Below are 23,698 nucleotides of genomic sequence, written 5' to 3'. Positions count from 1 at the left end.
CAAAGGCTGTAATTGTCCCATGGCTGTACCTGTGTCACTGACTCCTTTGGGATCATCAGATACACAACTTCCTTGTGTTTCATACTGACTACGCCAAAAATCTAACAATAATACAGATTTTTCTGCTTCACTGGAAAACAAAACATTTTTCACGTAACATTGTACTTAGTCAGACGTTTGTATACCACATTTCGATGTTGTCACATGGAAATTTGTGGCTTCAAAAAAGAGATTCTCGAATTCTTCGATCGAACCCATCATTAGTTTCTTTTTAATCAATGAAGAGGTGGGTGGTCAGTCCCTAAAAACCGTTTTGGGCGTTGTGTCTGTGGAGAAGAAACTTGTTCATCTGGCGATGCCAAAGGGTTCAATAGTACATCTAGAGCCATGGGACATACACTATGTTTGGTGTTGGAAGGACTCGGTGACATGTCTATCTCTACTTGAGACTCAATATAATCAAGCTGCAACCACTGGCATCTAATCAGTTCCACTAGCTTATGATCAATTCCCATTGAAAAGTTATACCAATGATCTGAAATATGCTTGATATAAATCCAGATGTTTAGTGGATCACCAGTGACAGTTGGGAACCCTGATGAATTTTGTTCATATTGTGTTCAATGTTGTGTATATTATATGAAAAAAATTTTGATCATTTCATGTGCATGATTTAAGGAAATGTTATGTTTCAAGTATGTATCTACAAATAATCATTACTTTAATGATTTTGTATCGTAAAAATGATTTATCATTTTCAATTAACAAAACACACATATGTGAAATAGCAAACTAAAAACAAAACAACATCACTGTAAAATGTAAAATATAAATTTAAAAAATAAAAGTAGAAGTAAAATAAATAATAAGAATAATAATGAATCTTTAGATATTTGAGGTAGTTATGTTGAAAATACTCTGACAGTACATTGTGTACAGCTTATCATTCAAAAATGATATTTCAGAAACCAGCTTTCCACACATCGATATTTCTTGATTGATAGCTTCATCATATTGCAACAAATTCTTTAGCTTTTGAAAATTATTTTGGTAGGGTATTTTGCAAAATTTCAGTTTTTTACAAGAGTTGATTATATATTTTCAACAAAGTTAATTTCACTTCAGTTTTTATATAATAAACACTATTGATATGTCATCGGTTCGAAAATATTCCCTCTAAACCTAATATGCCAATTTATCTTTTGGGGTGTGTATTGTGGCTATATAGCTTTTGGGAGAAAGCATTTGGAAAAGACACTGCTTTGTAATGCATGCACCGTAATTAAAATACATAGATGTAGTGTAATCTGGAAGGAAATATTTCTATGTAGACACCACAACACATGTCACAGTGTTTGGCTAAGAGTACTTCTGATACCTCTATGATTTCATCATCTTGTACTTAACGTTCTCTAATATTGCCGAGGAAGAATAACTGTTACTAAACCAACGTATGAGGTATGGTTTTATGATTTGATTGCACACTAATGGTTTTCTTATAACTTCTACTAAGTGCTCTTAGCGTAGCCTCTTTCATGTTCTTGTCTGTGGTTTGTAATTGTTTTTTTAAAAACATTTATTTATATAAAAATAATAATAATGTAAATCTATTTGTCTAACTTCTCACTACTTTCGACACTAAAATAGAGAGTATGAACTACTAGTTTAGCGCACACTGCTTCACAGGCGTTTGCGTACTAATTACAACAGAAATAATCTTATGAATATATACTAGGCATAATTTAAAGAGTCACTTCTTTTCCTGCGCAATTTGGACAAAGCAGATTTGTGATGGTTACCGTTAAATAGCTTTCTTTAATTTAGTTTACAAATTGCAACATGTTCTAAACTGTATGCACTAGTTAAGGCCATAGAAGCATGGTCTTTTCCGTAAGTAGTTCTGATCAAAAAGAGATTCTGATACCTGGAGTCGGAGGTTTTTGTTAACACTGCCTTCTGAGTTCTTTTGGTGAAACCTTCATCCCCCAAAACAATTTCCTTGTTTCTAACCGACAAGTTGAATACCAGTTTGATAGATTTACCTTTATAAATAGATTCATAATGAAATATTTTCATAAAAAATTTCATCCCCCGTTTCACCGCCTTAGAGATGGAATTTGCAAACATACTGAAACGCTTACATTTATATTTCTAACCAAGATGTAAAATTCCAATTTTCATAGATCCAATTCTAAAAATACCTCAGTAGTTATTTTATAATGATTTATTTTAAAAACAGTTTTCACCCACTATTTCACCCCCTTATGGACCGAATTTTAAGATATCCCTAAGCATGTGTTCTTTTATTTCTGACTGAGAAATCAAATACCAGTTTTCATAGTTCCAGGTTCAAAAATTTTATAATAGCGACAAATTTTCAAAAACCTCTCATCCCCTATTTCATCTCGTTAGTCCCCCTCTTCAGCGGAGTGATCAGAACATCTGACTGCCATGCAACAGGGCCACGTTCGATCCTTGGAGATTTTCTCTGTTCAAGAACTGGGTGTTGTGTTCGCCTCATCATTATTTTATCATCATAGACACGCAAACTACCCAACTGATAAGACTTGCAACTCGGCGGCCAAACCTTCCCAGATGGGGGCTCCTGATCATCAGTGCTATTCAATCACTTTATTTTGTACACCCCTTTAGGATTACAGTTGCGAAAAAGGCCTTATTAAACGATGCCTTGCAGTATAATACCAACTCTGTCTCAAAATTTGAAGTTTCTATTCTTAGTAGTTTGGGTTGTGTGATGATGACTCAGTACATGTCCTTTTATACAATAAAGAGCCAAAGAAACTGGTTCACCAGCCTAATATTGTAAGGACCCCCGCGAGCATGCGGAAGTGCTCCAACACGATGTGCCATGAACTCGACTAATGTCTGAAGGAGTGCTGGAGGGAACTGACACCATGAACCCTGCAGGGGTGTCCATAAATCCGAAAGAGTTCGTGGGGGCAGAGATCTCTTCTGAACAGCACATTTGGATGCATGGCAGATATGCTCAATAATGTTCATGTCTAGGGAGTTTGTTGGTCAGAAGAGTGTTCCTGGAGCCACTTTGCAGCAATTATGGATGTGTCGGGTGTGGCATTGTTCTGCCGGAATTGCCCAAGTCCGTCGGATTGCACAGTCGACATGAATGGATGCAGGTGATCAGAGAGGATGCTAACGTATGTGTCGCCTGTCAGAGCCAAAGCTAGACATATCACGGGTCCCATATCGCTCCAACTGCACACGCCCCGCTACATTACAAAGCCTCCAGCAGCTTGAACACTCCCCTGTTGATATGCAGAGTCCATGGATTCTTGAGGTTGTCTCCATACACGCTCGATAGAATTTGAAACGAGTCTGGTCCGACCAGGCAACATGTTTCCAGTCATCAACTGTCCAATGTAGGTGTTCACGGTCACAGGGGGGCATAAAGCTTTGTGTCGTGCAGTTATCGAGGGTACACAAGTGGGCCTTCTGCTCCGGATGTCCATATCGATGACATTTCGTTGAATGGTTCGCACTCTGACACTTTCTGATGCCCGAGTGTTGAAATCTGCAGGAGTCTGCGGAAGGGTTGCACTTCTGTGACTTTGGACGATTCTCTTCAGTCATCGTTGGTCCTGTTCTTGAAGGATCGTAATCTGGCCTCAGCGATGTCGGAGATTTGATGTTTTACTGGATTCCTATATGCACGCTACACTAGCGTAATGGTCGTACAGGAAGATCCCCACTTCATCGCTACATCGGATATGCTGTGTCCCACCGCTCGTGCGCTGACTGTAACACCACGTTCAGACTCACTTAAATCTTGGCAAGCCGCCATTGTATCAGCAGTAATTGATCTACAACTGTCTTTTATAGGCGTTGCCGACGGCAGCACCGTATTCCGCCTGTTTACGTATGTCTGTATTTGAATAAGCATGTCTGTACCAGTTTCCTTGGCGCTTCAGAGTATAATTAAAAATGACTGTGTTGCAGTAATTTTCCGTGTTTGCAGTACTGACGGGGCCCCTCCGCCCTTGTTGTGTGTTGCAGACGAGTTTTGCGAGGAGTTCCCGCACAACCTGATCCCGACGCCCGGCTACTGGATCGAGTGCTCGCGCCAGAAGATCGCCTCGGACACCATCTGGGACGAGAGCGAGTCGGAGCACGAGCTGAACGAGGAGGAGGAGGAGGAGGGCGAAGGGGCCGCCGCCGCAGCCGACGACGGCGCTGGGGCCGCTGCTGATGATGCCGGCGGTGAGTCAGCCGAAACGCTTTTGCAGTACCGACCAGGCAGGAGGGAATGCGGGGAGGTGAGGGAGGGGAGGTACATTAAAAGACTGGATGGGTGAGGTCAGTGACTAACGAAGTTTGAGGCCATGAAGGTTATGGGAACGTATATTGTATTGCAGCGAACGACCCCGACTAATCTTTTCAGGTCTGTATAGAGGGAAAAACAACGCAATACGCACTTTTTTGTCTCCCTAATTTCAATTTTAAAGGGGTAAATCACACCCAAAAAGGTAATTTGACATATTAGGTCTGGAGGAAATGTAGCTTGGAAGGTTCTTCAATTTACGTCCTAACAAATTTTTCCATTTTTCTAAATTAGTCAATTATACAGTTTTCAAATGTTCAAATGTGTGTGAAATTTGATAGGACTTAACTGCTAAGGTCATCATTCCCTAAGCTTACACACTACTTAACCTAAATTATCCTAAGGACTAACACACACACACCCATGGCTAAGGGAGGACTCGAACCTCCGACGGAATGAGCCGCACAGTCCATGACTGCAGCGCCCTAGACCGCTCGGCTAATCCCGTGTGGCTATACATTTTCAAGAATATTAATTACATATCAACTTCTGTATGAGAAACAATATTAGAGAAGGAAAGTTGCTACTCACCATATAGCAGAGATGCTGAGCCGCGATAGGCACAACAAAAAGATTCATACTATTATAGCTTTCGGCCATTAAGGCCTTTGTCTGCAATAGATACACGTACATGCTTGCACATACACACTCACACAAGCACAACTTCCACACACGTCTGCAGTCTCAGACAACTGAAGCCACACTGCGAGCAACAGCGCCAGTGCATGATGAGAGTGGTGACTGGGTGAGGGGTAAGGAGGACGCTAGGGTGGGGAGGGGGTGGATAGTATGGTGGGGGTGGTGGACAGTAAAGTGATGCAGTTTAGACACAGGACAGGAGCGAAGCTGGGGAGGGAGGTGTAAGTAGCAGAAAGGAGATAAATAAAAAGAAATTAAATGACTGGGTGTAGTGGTAAAATGACGACTGTGTAGCTCCGGAATGGGAACAGGAAGGGGCCTGGATGGGTGAGGTCAGTGACTAACGAAGTTTGGTGCCAGGAAGGTTATGTGAACGTATGATGTATTGCAGGGAAAGTTCCTACCTGCGCAGTTCATAAAAGCAGGTGTTGGTGAGAAGGATCCATATGGCACAACCTGTGAAGCAGTCATTGAGATGAGGGATATTATGTTTGGCAGTGTGTTCAGCAACAGGGTGGTCCACTTGTTTTTTGGCTACAGTTTGTCAGTGGACAAACAGCCTGTTGGTTGTCATGCCTACATATAATGCAGCACAGTGGTTGCAGCTTAGCTGGTTTCACAGGTAACCCTGACTGGGGTGGGATAGGTGATGTTAGTGACTGGACTGGAGTAGGTGGTGGTAGTAGGAGGATGTATGGGACAGGTTTTGCATCTAGGTGTTATTACAGGAGTATGAGTCATAAGGTAAGGGATTGGGAGTAGGGTTGTGTAAGGATGGCTCAGTATATTGTGTAGGTTCGGTGGACGACAAAATACCACTGTAGGAGGGGTGAGAAGGACAGTGGGCAGGACATTTCTCATTTCAGGGCATGTCGAGAGCTGATCGAAACCCTGGCAGAGAATGTAATGTAGTTCCTCCAGGCCTGCGTGGTAGTGAGTTATGAAGGGAATGCTCCTCTGTGGCTGGGCTGTGGGACTTTATGAGGTGTTGGGAGACGGGAAAGATAAGGCACAGGATATTTTATATTGTACAAGGTTAGGATGATAATTACGGTCAGTGAAGGCTTCAGTGAGACCCTCGGTTTATTTTGAGAGGGACTGCTAGTCACTGCAGATGCGACGACCACGGGTGACTAGGCTTGTACAGACTTCTTGGTATGGAATGGGTGGCAGCAGTCGAAGTGGAGGTATTGCTGGTGGTTAGTAGGTTTGGTAAGGACGGAGGTACTGATGTGCCTATCGCGGGGTTGGTTTGGGTTGTTTGGGGGAGGAGACCAGACAGCGAGGTCATCGGTCTCATCGGATTAGGGGAGGATGGGGAAAGAAATCGGCCATGCCCTTTCAAAGGAACCATCCCAGCATTTTCCTGGAGCGATTTAGGGAAATCAGGATGACCGGAAGCGGAATTGAACCGTCGTCCTCCTGAATGAGAGTCCAGTGTGCTAGTCACTGCGTCACCTCGCTCGGTGCCTATCGCGACTATATGGTGAGTAGCAACTTTCCTTCTCTAATATTGTTACATTCCATCCTGGTTTTTCCACTGTTTGATTTATATGAGAAACACTTTTTATATGACATCGTTTCGAAGACATTGCTCCAAACCTAATGTACGAAATTACCTGTCAGGGTATGTTTTCCCATTTAATAGTGAAACTGCGCAGAAACAAAAAATATGTAAAGTATTATTTAGCCTGCTTAACACACCAGCCATGTTGCATAAAGATCGTTTGTTGACAATTGGGAGTGTGGCCGTGCAAACACAACCAACAGATAATTAGGAGACCTCACGCCGATACCTAGCCCTGATAATAGCCTCAATTGGGGGAAGACCGAGTCCACATTTTTCTACACATATGTCACACCCACAGATCCGGTTTAAGGCGCAAGTGACACAAACGGCTGCTTGGGACACCAATCTGAGAAGAACGGCAGTGCAGCCCAAGTGGATAATTTGTATATATCATCATTAATAGCGAAAAGTGACACAAATTAAATTATACGATAAGACAAGCAAAAGCGTTCAAGTAAAATTGATCCGCAAACGGATTTCCAAGCTGCTACAAATTTCAGTAGGAAATATTGTACTAGCTAGAAGAAATTTCTTTGAAATACAAAATTTTCGATTAAGCTCCTATCTAACTGGTCTCAGCTGTCCCCCATGACCTACCTTAAGATAAAATGTGAAACAGCTTCAGCTCGTGTCTGTTACAATTCACTGTACACCTGTTCCATTTAAAGGAAGTGGTCCACACGTCACCCTGGAATTTGAAAGCAATACTACACTCTTCTCTGCAGTCAGCTACGAATTGTTTCAGATACCACAGGATAATGTAGTAAATCTTGACAAGATTGTACAATTCGTTGCAACAGTTGGAGTGCTGTACACTACACTTTTCAGGTACCGCATGCAGAAAAATCCAGGTGTCAAGGTGATCTCGTAGGCCCAGGTACTGGGTGTAATTGACGTAACCATCATGGACCATGGTGCTCTTTACATCAGCAGCAAATGTGCGTGTGTTCCGTCTTGGGCTTACTACATTCCCCAACATCGCGCCAGCGAAGGTAGGCCACTGGTGAAAAAAAATGGTGCAAATGGCTCTGAGCACTATGGGACTTAACATCTGTGGTCATCAGTCCCCTAGAACTTAGAACTACTTAAACCTAACTAACCTAAGGACATCACACACAGCCATGCCCGAGGCAGGATTCGAACCTGCGACCGTAGCAGCCGCGCGGTTCCGGACTGAGCGCCTGAACCGCTAGACCACCGCGGCCGGCCGCCACTGGTGAAAGTTTAGCTACATTAGATGGGGACTTAACTGAAAAATTTACCTTCAAATAAATTTATTGTAGCTAGGACAATGTTAATCCTAAATTATCTCGCAAACGGCATGTTTACAGACTCACGATTACCGGAATCTTGCTGCTTCTGTTATTGTATGATTCCATATATGTCAGTATAAGCTATTCATTATGATCTATACTGTACATATAATAACAAATGCCGCTCGGTTTGAGGCGCCATGTCACGGACTGCGCGGCCCTTCCCGCCGGAGGTTCGAGTCCCCCCTCGGGCATGGGTGTGTGTGTTGTTCTTATCATAAGTTAGTTTAAGTAGTGTGTAAGTCTAGGGATCGATGACTGCAGCAGTTTGATCCCTTAGGAATTCACACACACATTTGAGCATAACAACAAAATTTTTATTTTAATAATTATAGATAGTAAATAACAATGTCATGTGGCTCACAGCTTGGTACGAATAATTTCATCTGAAGCCGTTTTAGTGACGTGTGTGTGTCAGTTTAAATTGCTGGTGTTACCAGTAATCCAACCCAGATCAACCACGCGTAAATCGTAAACGCTATCATTCAGCTATGGAGAGGAATTACTACATTTGTTAGATGGGTAAAATGAAGTGAGTTGAATGTTTAATAGCCAAAGGAGGAGGAACTAAGGCGCGACTGTGGCAGGTGGAGGGGGGGGGGGGGGGGCGAAATGATGAGTCGCATGTGTGGTAAAATTTTCTCTAACGAGTCCTGCATACTCCCACCTGAGGCCATTAACTGATAACTGATGATTAGTTCCCGTAGAGCTGTTCTGAACGGTCCCTAACACTGTCTGCGGGGCTACGATTTATTGATTTAGAGGACCTGTCGAGGTTCTGTAGAGTGCCTGAGGTTTCGGAACACCACCCTGACGTATTTGTGCAGCTCTATGAATACGGCTCTTAGCCACCAGGGAAAATGAAAGTGCCAAAACCGTGCCTATCATGAAGCTGTAGGGGAAACGATAGCACTTAATCATTAACAATGCAGAAATAAACAATATGATCCTCATTCACGACAACGTGAATCAGAAAGCGCAACTCACTTCTTCTTCCAAGCACTCCAGCCCTTAATGGGCCTTGGCCTGCTCTAGGATATCATTCCACTCGTCCCTGTCCAGAATCTTGCGTCTCCATTCACAGACGCGAAGAATTTTTCAATATTGTTGTATGTCATCCAAGTATCGCAGTCTTGGTCTACTATAGAGTTTTGCAGCCGTGCTGCATTTATTGGATTCTCATCTTCCACGCAAAAAACGTGTCCCACCCATTTCAGGTGCTTTACTTCAAAGAAATTCACAATTTCTAGGCCTTTATGTAATTTGTAAATATCAAATTATTTTGTGTAAGCCATGCTCCATCTTCATTAGTCGCCCCATAGATTTTGCGTCACAATTTTCGTTCAAAACATCCTTTCAGTTTTTTCACACTGTTGTGTCATTGGTCAGGTTTCTGAGCCATGTGTTAATATTGGAAGTATTAAAGTCATTGACACTTTGTCCTTCTGGTGAGATTACTGGACTTAAGTTGTGAGGCCAGCCCATAATAGCATTTATTAGCTAGGTGCATGCGCCGTTTTATTTACTACCGAAGATCATTCTGTGATCTAATCATTGTACCCAGATATAGAAATTAAATCACAGATTATATTTGTGCCTGGTCAATTTCTGACACTGTATTTAGTTCTGGTCATACTATTCACGTGAATTTGGTTTTGTTGAAGTTCACTTCCACTCCAGTTTCCATTCCTGCTATCACCAGTGCCCTGTATGTTTCTTTAGCAGCTAGTTCTGTTCCTGCAATAACATCTAGATAATCTGCATAGGCCAGAACTTGCACCATTATGTAGTATGTCGTGCCTGTTGTATTGATTTGAGCTGTCCTTATTACCTTCTCTAGTTTTATGTTAAAAAGCAAGCATGAGAGTGAATACCCTTGCCTCAGTACAAGTTTCAAAACTTGGTGTTAAATTTCACTGTATGTGGACTTTACTTTACTGACTTCTTTCCCCATAGTCAAACTTGAGAAGCGTATTAAATATTATTGAATGCCCAGTTCATTCATGACTCCAATAATCATACCTTTTTATGATGTCATATGTTACTTTAAAATCAATAAATGATGTGTTTCTGTATTGTATTCCCTTGTTGTTTCCAACATCTGCCTCAGGGTGGCAGATTTAAAGCCTACCTGGTATCTCCCAGTTGCTCTTTTTGCGGAAAATATCACACCGGTACAAAGCAGGGAATAGAATATTTTATGCGCAGTGTTCAATAATGTAATTCGTCCACGAGACTCAGAGGGCCATAGGTACGGGTTCCCAGGTAGATGCCGTGTTTCTTGACGTCCGCAAGGCGTTCGACACAGTTCCCCACAGTTGTTTAATGAACAAAGTAAGAGTATATGGACTATCAGACCAATTGTGTGATTGGATTGAAGAGTTCCTAGACAACCGAACGCAGCATGTCATTCTCAATGGAGAGAAGTCTTTCGAAGTAAGAGTGATTCTAGGTATGCCTCAGGGGAATGTAGTAAGATCGTGGCAATTCACAATATATATAAATGACCTTGTGGATATTATCGGAAGTTCACTGAGGCTTTTTGCGGATGATTCTGTACTATCTAGAGAGGTTGTAACAATGGAAAATTGTACTGAAATGTAAGAGGATCTGCAACGAATTGACGCATTGAATCTCAATGTAGACAAGTGTAATGTGCTGCGATACATAGAAGGAAAGATCCTTTATCATTTAGCTACAATAGAGCAGGTCAGCAACTGGAAGCAGTTAATTCCATAAATTATCTGGGAGTACGCATCAGGAGTGATTTAAAGTGGAATGACCATATAAAATTAATCGTCGGTAAAGCAGATGCCAGACTGAGATTCATTGGAAGAGCCCTAAGGAAATAGAATCCAAAAACAAAGGAAGTAGGTTACAGTACACTTGTTCGCCCACTGCTGAGTCCTGCTCACCAATGTGGGATCCGTACAAGATACGGTTGATAGAAGAGATAGGCAAGATGCAACGGAGAGTTGCATGCTTCGTTACAGGATCATTTAGTAATCGCGAAAGCGTTACGGAGATGATAGACAAACTCCAGTGGAAGACTGCAGGAGAGACGCTCAGTAGCTCGGTACGGGCTTTTGTTGAAGTTTCGAGAACATGCCTTCACCGAGGAGCGAAGAGACCATGAGGATAAAATCAGAGAGATTAGAGCCCACACTGAGGCATACCGACAATCGTTCCTTCCACGAACAATACGAGATTGGTGTAGAAGGGAGAACCGATAGAGGTACTCAAAGTACCCTTCGCCACACACCGTCAGGTGACTTGCGGAGTATGGGTGTAGATGTAGATGGAATTCCCCTACAGTTTGAACATTTCAGGGGGTCCTCTTTCTTAGATACAGCACACACAATTCCAGTATTCCAGTCATCTGGGATGTCTTTTTACGTCCGAATATATGGGATCAGGGTGTGCATGTATCTTCTGCATGTATTTTCTCCACCACACATAATAAAAAAATGGTTCAAATGGCTCTGAGCACTATGGACTTAACATCTTAGGTCATCAGTCCCCTAGAACTTAGAACTACTTAAACCTAACTAACCTAAGGACATCACACACATCCATGCCCGAGGCAGGATTCGAACCTGCGACCGTAGCAGTCGCACGGTTCTGGAATGCGCGCCTAGAACCGCGAGACCACCGCGGTCGGCACACATAATAAACTCAGCTGACAGGTTGTCATTGACAGGTGACTTATTTATGGCTACTTTCTTTATTGCCAGCCGAATTTCTTGCATCGAGTGTATTCCATTTTCCCCCTTGGTTTTCAGTTAGTTTCGATGCTCAAGTATTTTATAATACCTCCTTAAAATACTCTGCTCTGTGATGTAACACTCTTTTCTGTGATGCTATCAGTTCACCATTTTTTTTACATGCTTCATTCCTTGTTCAAGTTGCCTCCTCACACTCTTTATCATATCATTCATTCCTTCTGGTCTGTTGTTCAATACAAATCACTTCCTACACAACAATCTCTATTTCACTTCTGAGTGTATTACACAACTGGACATTCATGTTATGAGTATAGTTCGGTAGCATACCAGTCAATCGACAAGGTTTACAACTTTGCCTTCACCGTTTTTCCCCAAGATTTGAGGCTTTAATTAAACAAATTGGCTGCACACGTATCATTCAAAGTATTTTCCATCGCTGGCCACTACTTTCTCCCATCTTTCGGGCAGTGTACGAATCCAGAGTCGAAAAAATTGTTGATCTCTTGAAGCGATCCACGAATCGATCCAATTTGTGACTTCTTCATGAGATCGACAGTGTTGGTCAGCCAGGCCATGCTCCAGTGATTTAAATAGGTGATAGTCAGAGGGAGAAATGTTCGGAGAATACGGCGGGTGGGGTAGGACTTCCCATTTTAACGTTTCCAAGTACGTTTCGACCTCTTTTGCAACGTTGGGTCGAGCGTTGTCGTGCTGCAAAATCACTTTATCGTGCCTCTCGCTGTATTGCGGCCGTTTGTCTTTTAATGCTCTGCTCAAACGCATTAATTGCGTTCGATAACGAGGACGTGTGATTGTTTCACTTGGTTTTAATACCTCTTAGTACGCGACGCCGAGCTGGTCCCATCAAATGCAGAGCATTATCTTGGAGCCGTGAATATTCGTTTTGGCCATGGACCTAAAAGCATGGCCGGGATATACCCATGATTTTTTGCGTTTATGGCTATCGTAATGAACCCAGTTTTCGTCCACGGTCACAACGCGATGCAGAAATCCCTTCCGCTTTTGCCTCTGAAGCAACTGTTCACAAACACACAAACGCCGTTCAACGTCTCTTGGTTTCAACTCACACGGGACCCTAGTTCCTTCGTTCTGAATCATGCCCATAACCTTAAGACGTTTTGGAATGGCTTACTGTGTCACTCCCACTAATCTTGCCAATTCTTCTCGAGTTTGACGCGAGTCTGCACTCATCAGTGTCTCCAGTTCTGCCTCTTGGAGAACATTCTCTCTTCCAGCACTATGCCGGTCTACGACGTGAAAATCACCGTTCTTCAAGCGCGAGACCACTCACGACACGTTCTTTCACTAATAGCGTCCTTACCGTACGTACCTGAGAGCATTCGATGAGACTCATCTGCTGCTTTCTTCACATTAAAACAAGACAGTATACTTACCGCAAATGACGATAATTAGGCTCGTAAACTGACATTTTCAATCAAGAACGACTTTATAATGCAGACAGAAATCGACTAATGTTTCAATGATGTTATGTTGACCGAGGTCCAAGCTAAGTGTCTGACGTCTGCGATCTGTTCCTTTCGACCGCTACTTGCCGCTGTCGCCACCTATCGGCAAACGGCGGAAGCAAAGTTGTACACCTTGTATTTTCCAATCCGATTTCTCATCTGTACTCATTCATGGAGATCAGTGCTCTCACCTTTTTGTCAATTAAAGGGATTAGTGTACACGGGCTTTGCACAAAAATATGGATACTTCGCGGAAAACGCAGGACTGAATCAAAATACAGATTCTAGCCAAGCCTTTAGATTGCGCTGTTGTGTTTTGCCATGAACGGCATTTCTGTACTGTCCCCAGTGCGTTAAAGTGTCCATGGCGATCAGAACAGTGGTCTGTATAGTTGTGAGTGCGTTATTTTGGAATTAAATGAAGTAGAATGTGGGCAAAATTGGGGGGTGCTTCCGTAAGCAAGGTAGACGAAGTTTTTGGTTTTTCAACAGTCGCTGTAGCTAAGAGATCAGAAAGACTTAATCTACTAAGTCACAATTCGGACGAAAGTTTGTGTGTAATCGTGGCAGACCGTCATTCTAGAGGATTGTGGTGAAAAATAGCCGGACGACAGTTTAAAAAGTCTCTGAAAAACTGAATGTCGCACTAGCGAACCTTGTTACCAACAGACCACGAAAGGAGTCTCATAAGCAGGGAACAGCAAGCGAGCTGGAATTCCACAGCCAGTCGCCAGTGAAGCAAATGCCCGAAACAGGAAAACGTGGTGCCGACGCCGTAAAATCGGGCTAAGGAGTAATGAAAGAGTCTTCATTTGGTGCAATGAGTCATGTTTCACACTGTCGCAACTTCTGGCCGAGTTTGTGTCACAAGATCGAAACATGGCGCAAATTAGATGATGACTTGAGCAACCATATCACGCTATTCCATGAGCTACGTCGCTACTGTTACGACTTCTGGCACCACTTGTTAGCAGCAGACACAGTGGCTGCGCCAAAGACTGAGACGGCGTGGAGGTTTACAATTATTTTTTGAACTTTCTTTACAATTTCTCCCTCGTCGTCGCTGCCAAGCCCTGCGGATCTTTCCGCATGGCTGCTGTGTAGATTCTCCGACAATGCCAGCAACGCACTCGAGAGCCTCAGACCACCAGTGCTCCGCTGAAGCCAGGATGCGCTGTGGTTGAGATGAACTCGTCGCCGCTCGGCGCCCCAGTACGGGCACTCCCACGGAGCCGCGTCGCCGTGGGGTCAGCTTCCGACGCCTGCCGCACCGGCGGCTGGGAAGCCGTCAGTCGCGATGTCCGCAAGGTCCCGTCATGGACGGACCACGCGCCGTGGGGCCGCGTTGTCGTGAATTCCGGGCGTCAGTCCCAGGCGGCGCCTGTGACCGAGGCCGCGCTACGGCCGGTCCTGCTGGAAGTTCTCGCTGTAGTTAGTGAGCCGTGGTGGTGCCGACCGAACTCGGGCCGACCTCCAGATCTGAAGTTGACATCTGGCGGCGAACGGAAGACTCCTGTGAGCTGGAACAGTTTTCCGGAATCGTCAACTACAAAGATTGAACATTCTGACACGGACCACGTCCGTCCTCAGATCCGAACTGCTTCCTAACGGCTTCTCTCCGTTGCTGCCTGCGCTCCACTATTTATACCCGGCAGGAAGAAGTTTTTTTACCCTCGGTGGGAGCTTTTTGTTATTACTCCCGTAGTATATTGCAGTATAACGTAGAGTGCTGGCCTCACTTCCCCTGACTCAGCACTCTCCAGGCTTTGCTCGGCGCTCGGTCTGTGCGCGTCCTTGCGTCAGCCTGTTGGTAGACTGCTGCTCTCAGCAAGGCTATCTGTGAGTGCGTACGTCGCAACATCTCGGTCGCCGGCGTTCCTTTGTTTTGCCATTCTCCATTGCGTGAAGCAACGTTTACTACATGTGGCTGCAACACTACGCTGCAAGGTCACGTTACTGCCAAGCATTATGTAACAATTTTGGCTGATAAAGTCCATCCCATGGTACAAAGTTTGTTTGTTAACCAATAGTGATGCTACACTCCTGGAAATTGAAATAAGAACACCGTGAATTCATTGTACCAGGAAGGGGAAACTTTATTGACGCATTCCTGGGGTCAGATACATCACATGATCACACTGACAGAACCACAGGCACATAGACACAGGCAACAGAGCATGCACAATGTCGGCACTAGTACAGTGTATATCCACCTTTCGCAGCAATGCAGGCTGCTATTCTCCCATGGAGATGATCGTAGAGATGCTGGATGTGGTCCTGTGGAACGGCTTGCCATGCCATTTCCACCTGGCACCTCAGTTGGACCAGGGTTTGTGCTGGACGTGCAGACCGCGTGAGACGACGCTTCATCCAGTCCCAAACATGCTCAATGGGGGACAGATCCGGAGATCTTGCAGGCCAGGGTAGTTGACTTACACCTTCTAGAGCACGTTGGGTGACACGGGATACATGCGGACGTGCATTGACCTGTTGGAACAGCAAGTTCCCTTGCCGGTCCAGGAATGGTAGAACGATGGGTTCGATGACGGTTTGGATGTACCGTGCACTATTCAGTGTCCCCTCGATGATCACCAGAGGTGTATGGCCAGTGTAGGAGATCGCTCCCCACACCATGATGCCGCGTGTTGGCCCTGTGTGCCTCGGTCGTATGCAGTCCTGATTGTGGCGCTGACCTGCACGGCGCCAAACACGCATACGACCATCATTGGCACCAAGGCAGAAGCGACTCTCATCGCTGAAGACGACACGTCTCCATTCGTCGCTCCATTCACGCCTGTCGCGACACCACTGGAGGCGGGCTGCACGATGTTGGAGCGTGAGCGGAAGACGACCTAACGGTGTGCGGGACCGTAGCCCAGCTTCATGGAGACGGTTGCGAATGGTCCTCGCCGATACCCCAGGAGCAACAGTGTCCCTAACTTGCTGGGAAGTGGCGGTGCGGTCCCCTACGGCACTGCGTAGGATCCTACTGTCTTGGCGTGCATCCGTGCGTCGCTGCGGTCCGGTCCCAGGTCGACGGGCATGTGCACCTTCCGCCGACCACTGCCGACAACGTCGATGTACTGTGGAGACCTCACGCCCCACGTGTTGAGCAATTCGGCGGTTCGTCTACCCGGCCTCCCGCATGCCCACTATACGCCCTCGCTCAAAGTCCGTCGACTGCATATACGGTTCACGTCCACGCTGTCGCGGCATGCTGCCAGTGTAAAAGACTGCGATGGAACTCCGTATGCCACGGCAAACTGGCTGACACTGACGGCGGCGGTGCACAAATGCTGCGCAGCTAGCGCTATTCGACGGCCAACACTGTGGTTCATGGTGTGTCCGCTGTGCCGTGCTTGTGATCATTGCTTGTACAGCCCTCTCGCAGTGTCCGGAGCAAGTATGGTGGGTCTGACACACCGGTGTCAATGTGTTCTTTTTTTCCATTTCCAGGAGTGTATTATCCAAGACGACTGGGTCTTTATACACACAGCTCATACCATCCAGAAGTCGTCTTGTGAACACGAGGATGAATTGTCACATCTCTCAGTGCCACCACCGTCACCAGATCACAATATTATTGAGCCTATGTAGTCAACGCTGGAGAGGAGGGTATGTTGTCGCTACCGACCTCCATAAACTTTACCTCAACTTGCCACTATTTAGGGGAAAGAGTAGTATAAGTCTCACTTGGCAACAATACAGGGCATGTATCTATCCACTGCTAGAGAACTGGGAGGTGTTCTGAATGCCAACTCGTTTCCTCACCGTATTAGGCATGGTAATGCCTTCTGGTTCTGGTTTGCAACTTAAATCACTTAATAAAAGCAAGTCTCCAGGTCCATGACTGTATACCAACTAGGTTCCCTTCGGAGTATGCTGATACATGAGCTCCATAATTAACAACCATATACAACCGTTCGCTCGACGAAAGATCCATACCCAAAGACTGGAGGAAACTTGCACAGGTCACACCAACATTCAAGAAAGGTAATAGGGGTAATCCACTAAATTACAGACCCATATCGTTAACGACGATATGCAGCAGGATTTATAACATATATTGTGTTCAAACATTATGAATTACCTCGAAGAAAACTATCTTTGGCACACAATCAACATGGGTTAAGAAAACATCGTTCTTGTAAAACACAACTAGATCTTTATTCACGTGAAGTGTTGAGTGCTATTGACAAGGGATTTCAGACCGATTCCATATTTCTGTATTTCCGGTAGGCTTTTGACACTTTACCACACAAGCGGCTCGTAGTGAAATTCCGTGCTTATGGAATATCGTCTCAGTTATGTAACTGGATATGTGATTTCCTGTGAGAGAGGTCACAGTTTTTAGTAACTCCCGGAAAGTCATCGAGTGAAACAGAAGTGATTTCTGGCGTTCCCCAAGGTAGTGTTATACACCCTTTGCTGTTCCTTATCTATATAAATGACTTGGGAGACAGTCTGAGCAGCCGTCTTCGGTTGTTTGCATATGACGCTATCGTTTATCGACTAATAAAGTCATCTTAAGATCGAAACAAGTTGCAAAATGATTTAGAAAAGATACCTGAATGGTGGGAAAATTGTCAGTTGACCCTAGATAACGAAAAGAGTGAGGTCATCCATATGAGTGCTAAAAGGAATTCGTTAATCGTCGGTTACACGATAAATCAGTCTAATCTAAAAGCCGTAAATTCAACTAAATACCTAGCTATTACAATTACGCACAACTTCAATTGGAAGGAACACACAGAAAACGTTGCGGAGAAGGCTAACCAAAGACTGTGTTTTATTGGCAGGACGCTTGGAAAATGTAACAGGTCTACTAAGGAGACTGCCTACACTGCGCTTGTCCGTCCTCTTTTAGAATACTGCTGCGAGGTGTGGGATCATTACCAGATAGGACTGACGGAGTACATCGAAAACGTTTAAAGAAGGGCAGCACATTTTGTATTATCACGAAATATGGGAGAGAGTGTCACTGAGATGATACAGGATATGGGCTTGGCATCATTAAAAGAAAGGCGTTTTTCGTTGCGACGGAATCTTCTCACGAAATTCCAATCACCAACTTTCTCCTCAGAATGCGAAAATATTTTGCTGACACCGACCTACATTGGGAGAAACGATCTCCACGATAAAATAAGGGAAATCAGAGCTCGTACAGAAAGATTTTGTTCGTTTTTTCCGCCCGCCATACGAGATTGGAATAATAGTCAATTGTGAACGTCACCTCTGCCAGTCACTTAAATGTGATTTGCAGAGCATTCATGTAGATCTAGAAGTTCCCATATTTTTGTCCACTCCGCTAATATTAGTCCTTTCTCACAACATTAAGACTTCGTACCATGGATTTTCTCCACTAAGCGGCTATCCTGTTACAGTACAGTTGTGTGGAGTACTTACCGTCAAAGTGAAGTAACTGACATGGGAATCTTACAGACTAGCTCTCTTTGGTCTCTCTCATATTTTGCACGATTTGAAAGTCAGTGTCAGGACGTCAATTTCCTGCAGGAGTACCGTGCACAAAATATATTTTGGACACATCAGAGTGACTTTTTAAAATTTATTTCACTCATTTAGCTCCGCACGACACAAAATCAGAGTTATGTACAGAACAAATCGAGCATTTTTTAAAATAGCCACCTGTTGTTGAGTAAGTAGCGGTCTAGTATTGTAATCGCGAGGTTTTTGCTCTCATGCCAGAAATTACCAACGATTCCTGGCTTCTTTTGTTTGAATTATATATTTCCCGTGTGGTTCCTGGATAGGAGCAGCAGCCGTTTCGGTAGTTGCAGAGATAACAGTCTGGATGATTGACTGATCTGGCCTTCTAACATCAACCAATATGGCCTTGCTATGCTGGTACTGCGAATGCCTGAAAGTGACTGATCTGGCCTTCTAACATCAACCAAAAGGACCTCGCTGTGCAGGTAGTGCGAACGGCTAAAAGAAAGAGGAAACTACAGCCACAATTTTTCCCGAGGACATACAGCTCTCCTGTATGGTTGCATGATGAAGGCGTCCTCTTGGGTAAAATATTCTGGAGGTAAAATTGTCCCCCATTGAGTTCTCCTGGTGGAAACTACTCAGGTGGACGTCTTTATCGGGAGAAACAAAACTGGTGCTCTATGGATCGGAGCGTGGACTGTCAGAATCAACCACCGTGCATGTAGGCTAGATTTGAAAAGGAAAATGGATTGGTTAAAGTTATATATAACGGGAGTAAGTTGTAGCGAAGATAGACACGAGGCTCACACCTACAGTATTACGAATTCATATGCCAACTAGCTCCGCAGATGACGAATAGATTGAAGAAATATATGATGAGATAAAATTATTCATCTAGATAAGAGAGACGAACATTTAATAGTAAAGGGCGACTGGAATTCCATAGTAGGAAAAGGAAAACAAGATAAAATAGTAGGTGGACATGGACTGGAGAAAGGAATGAAAGAGGAAGCCACTCAGTATTATTTTGCACAAAGCATAATTTAAATGCAGCTAACACTTGGTTTAAGAAACATGAAAGAAGGTCGTATACTTGGAAGAGACCAGGAGACACCAGAAGGTTTCCGATACATTATATACTGGTAGGACAGAGATTTCGGAACCAGATTTTAAACTGTAAGACGTTCCCAGGGGCAGATGTGAACTCTGACCGCAATTTATTGGTCATGAACTACAGACTAAAACTGAAGAAACTTTAAAAAGGTAGGAAATTAATAAGATTAGACCTGGGTAAACAGAAGGTACCAGAGGTTTTAGAGAGTTTCAGAGTGAGCATTAGCGAATTATTAACAATTACAGGCGAAAGAAATACAGCAGAAGAAGAATGGGTAGCTTTGAGGGATGGAATAGTAAAGGGATCAGGTAAAAAGACAAGGATTAGTAGAAACCAAAGGGTAACGAAAGAGATACTGAATTTAAGTGATGAAGGATAAAATGTACAAATGCGGTAAATGAAGTACGCGAAATAGAATCAAACGACTAAAAAAATGAGATTGACAGGAAGTGCAAAATGGCTAGGCATGAATGGCTAGATGACAAATTTAAGTATTTAGAATCATATATCACTAGGGGAAAATTAAAGAGATCTTTGGAGAAAAGAGAATTTACTGTCCGAACATCAAGAGTTCAGATGCAAAATGAGTCCTAAGTAAAGAAAGAAAAGCTGTAAGGTGTAACGAATATGTAGAGGGTCTGTACAAGGGAGATGTACACAACAGTAATATTATGGAAATGAGAGAGGACAGAGAAGAAGATGAGATGGGAGGTGTACTGTGTGAAGAATTTGAGAGTACTGTAAGACCTGAGACGAAAGGAGGACCCAGGAACTGCTTGTAGCCTTGGGAGAGCCAGCCATGACAAAACTCTTCCATCTGGTGAGCAAGATGTATGAAACAGGCGAAATACTCTCAGACTTGAAGAAGAATATAAAAATTCCACTTACAAAGAAAGCAGGTGAAGTCAAGAGTGAAAATTACCGAACTATCTGTTTAGTAAGTTGCGGTTGCAAAATACTAGCATGAATTCTTCGAAGAAGAATGGAAAAACTGGTACAAGTCGACATCGAGAAAGATCAGTTTTGGTTCCGGAGAAATGTAGAAACACGCAACTCAATGCTGACCCTGTGACTTCTCATAGAAGATAAGTTACAGAATCGTAAACCTATGTTTATAGCATTCGTAGACTTATAAAAAGCTTTCGACAATGTTGACTGGAACACTCTCCTTCAAATTCTGAAGATGGCACGGGTAAAATACAGGGAGCGGAAGGCTATTTCGAAATTTAACAGAAACCTGACGGAATTATGAGTCCAGAGGCACAAAAGGGAAGCAGTACTCGAAAAGGGAGAGAGCCTATCCCCGATGTTATTCATTCTGTATACTGAGCAAACAGTAAAGGATACAAAAGAAAAGTTTGGAGTAGGAATTAAAATTCGTGGAGAAGAAATAAAAATTCTGACGTTTGACGATGACATTGTAATTCTGCCAGAGACAGCAAAGGACTTGAAAGAACAGTTGAACGGAATGGACAGTGCCCTGAAACGAGGATATAAGATCAACATTAACAGAAACAAAACAAGGCTAATGGAAAGCAGTCGAATTAAATAAGGTGATGCTGAGGGAATTAGATTAGAAAAAGGGACACTTAAAGTATTAGATGAGATTCGCTATTTGTGCAGCAAAATTACTGATGATTGTCGTAGGAGAGAGGATATAACATGTAGACTGGCAATGACAAAAAGAGCATTTGTGAAGAAGAGAAATTTGTCAACTTCGAATATAGATTTAAGTGTCAGGCAATGTTTTTCTGAATCTATTGGTAGGTAATGTAGCCATGTATGGAAGTGAAACATAGACGACAAACTGTTTAGACAAGAAGAGAATAGAAGCTTTTGATATGTGGTGCTACAGAAGAATGCTGAAGATTAGACGGGTAGATCACGTAGTTAATGGGGAGAAAAGATATTTGAGGCACGACGTGACTAGAAGAAGGAGTCGGTTGGTAGGAAACATTCTGAGACATCAAGCGATCACCAATTTAGTAATGGAGGAGGGGGTGTGGGGTGGGGGTGGGGGTAAAATCATAGAGGGAGACCAAGAGCTGAATACAGTAAGCATATTCAGAAGGATGTAGGTTGTATTATTTACCGAGAGATGAGGAAGTTTGCACAGGATAGAGTAGCGTGGAACGATGCATCAACCCAGTGCTCGAACTGAAGACCATAACAACAGAATCAAATTTATTACTGAATTTATATTTTAATTATCAAATACTAAATCACATTTTAATAAAAATAACATTCTTTGGATTTTTATTACCAATCACTTGAAAATCAAGTACTCATGAGATACATTAATATGCTTGAAGAATGCGAAATCTTGTCCTTCGTCTAGTAGTGTCTATCCAGTTCCAAATAATGGTGACTGATGTAACTGACAGTTCGAAATTTTTCACAAACACAACTTTTATTTATGTAAATTTACAAGGTTGATGACTGAACATACAAACGAAAGGTACGAATAACGACGCCAGTAAAAGTCTCCTAATTTACGTAAACAAAAGTTCGCATTTTCCACAAAAGTTCGTGGTAACACACACACACACTGGTAAGACTCTAATTCAGAGACGAAGACGTAATCTTCAACAGTCGCAGTACATGAGGTCGGCACCCGGCGTGAACTTCACTTCGGGGCTGGTTCTAGCCCCTAAACAGCTGTCTCCAACCAATCAGGCCGTGGCTCGAGCTCCCCCTGCAGGAAGTAGTGCTCGGAATGTCTGTTTCCATCATCTTGTATGTAAATAGCCGGTGTTTGCCATGGTGCTTTTTGTAAGCCTTGGTGTAATATCGGTGGGCGGTCCTCAGGGGCTACCTTGGCTCCAGCATAACAGTGACCATCACAGATCTATTCACTTTTCCTTGTTCGGAAAAGATCCTTGCTCGTGTGTGAAATACATTTCCCTAAGTTCGTGAGCCAAGACGTTCTTGTTCTTCCTTGTCCTCTTTTAACCGGTATCATTCCATGAAGAGCGTCCTACAGCGGTTCACATCTGTTACCATTCTTCATTAAATGGTCGTGATATTGTAGTTTTCTGAATTTTATTCTTTTTCTGTCGAAATGTTGCAGAGAATGTCGTTGCTGAAATTGTATGTCTCCACGACACTCTTAGCATTCTCCTACACAGACACATCTCAAACGCTCCAACACGTTTACCCCTCGGCTCTGTCAAAGTCTGGGTATCAACTCCACACAAGAGAATGGGGAGTACCCTGACGTAAATAAATGGCAGTACCAAAAATATAATTAGTGCAGAGTACTGAAATTTCGTGAATACCATTCTCTAGGTAACATATTTAAACGACTAACATTGTAAGCTCAAAGGTTAATGTGAGCGCGAGGTAAGTCATTACAAATGTGACATGCTGTTATATTAATGGTCAGTGTAACCTCACAACTGTTGAGTGCAAGCATGCAAACGTACATGCTTCGTGTTATACTGGTGCCGGATGTTACTTTGTGGGATGGAGTTCCATGCCTGTTGCACATGGTCGGTCAATACAGGGACGGTTATACCGTTGGAGTTATCGTCCGATGATGCCCCTTGTGTATTCGATTGGGAAATAAATTTGGTTTTCTAGTAGACCAAGGTAAAGTGTCGATATCATGTTGAGCATGTTTTATTACTACAGCGGTTTGTGGATGAGCGTTATCGTGTTGGAAAATTCCCACTGGAATGCTCCGCACGACACGTCGAATCACCAGATTTACGTACAGTTTTGCAGTCATTGTGGTTGGTATTATCACGAGAGCGTTCGTGCTGTCATATGAAACCGCATCCCAGATCGTAAGTCCTGGTGTAGGTGCAGTGTGTCTACCTGGTAGACAAACTGATTCCAGGCCTTCACCTGGCCTCCTTCCAACCAATACACAGCCATCTCTGGCACCTAGTCACAACCAGATTTTCTCGGAAAACATACCCTGCCCTCCAACAAACTTTCGCCTGACACACTGAAGTCTCAGACGGTGATGACTCGGGATCGGTGGAATGCACGCTTTAGGGCGTGTGTCTCGGAGCTCTCCTTGAAGTAACCGATTTCA

General features: G+C 43.6%; 1 protein-coding gene across 1 annotated transcript in view; it reads left to right on the top strand.

The window, feature by feature from the left end:
• LOC126291467 (uncharacterized) overlaps positions 1-23,698 on the top strand; it is a 2,161,958-nt gene that overhangs the window by 943,994 nt on the left and 1,194,266 nt on the right. The window contains exon 14 of the mRNA XM_049984978.1: positions 4,033-4,236. Within this exon, the coding sequence (XP_049840935.1) occupies positions 4,033-4,236 (204 nt within the window). The remainder of the gene's footprint in view (positions 1-4,032; positions 4,237-23,698) is intronic.

This window comes from Schistocerca gregaria, chromosome 9, assembly GCF_023897955.1.
Source record: "Schistocerca gregaria isolate iqSchGreg1 chromosome 9, iqSchGreg1.2, whole genome shotgun sequence".
Taxonomy (NCBI): Eukaryota; Metazoa; Arthropoda; class Insecta; order Orthoptera; family Acrididae; genus Schistocerca; species Schistocerca gregaria.
The sequence above is the reverse complement of the archived record's forward strand: the minus strand, read 5'-3'. Positions and strand labels throughout refer to the sequence as shown.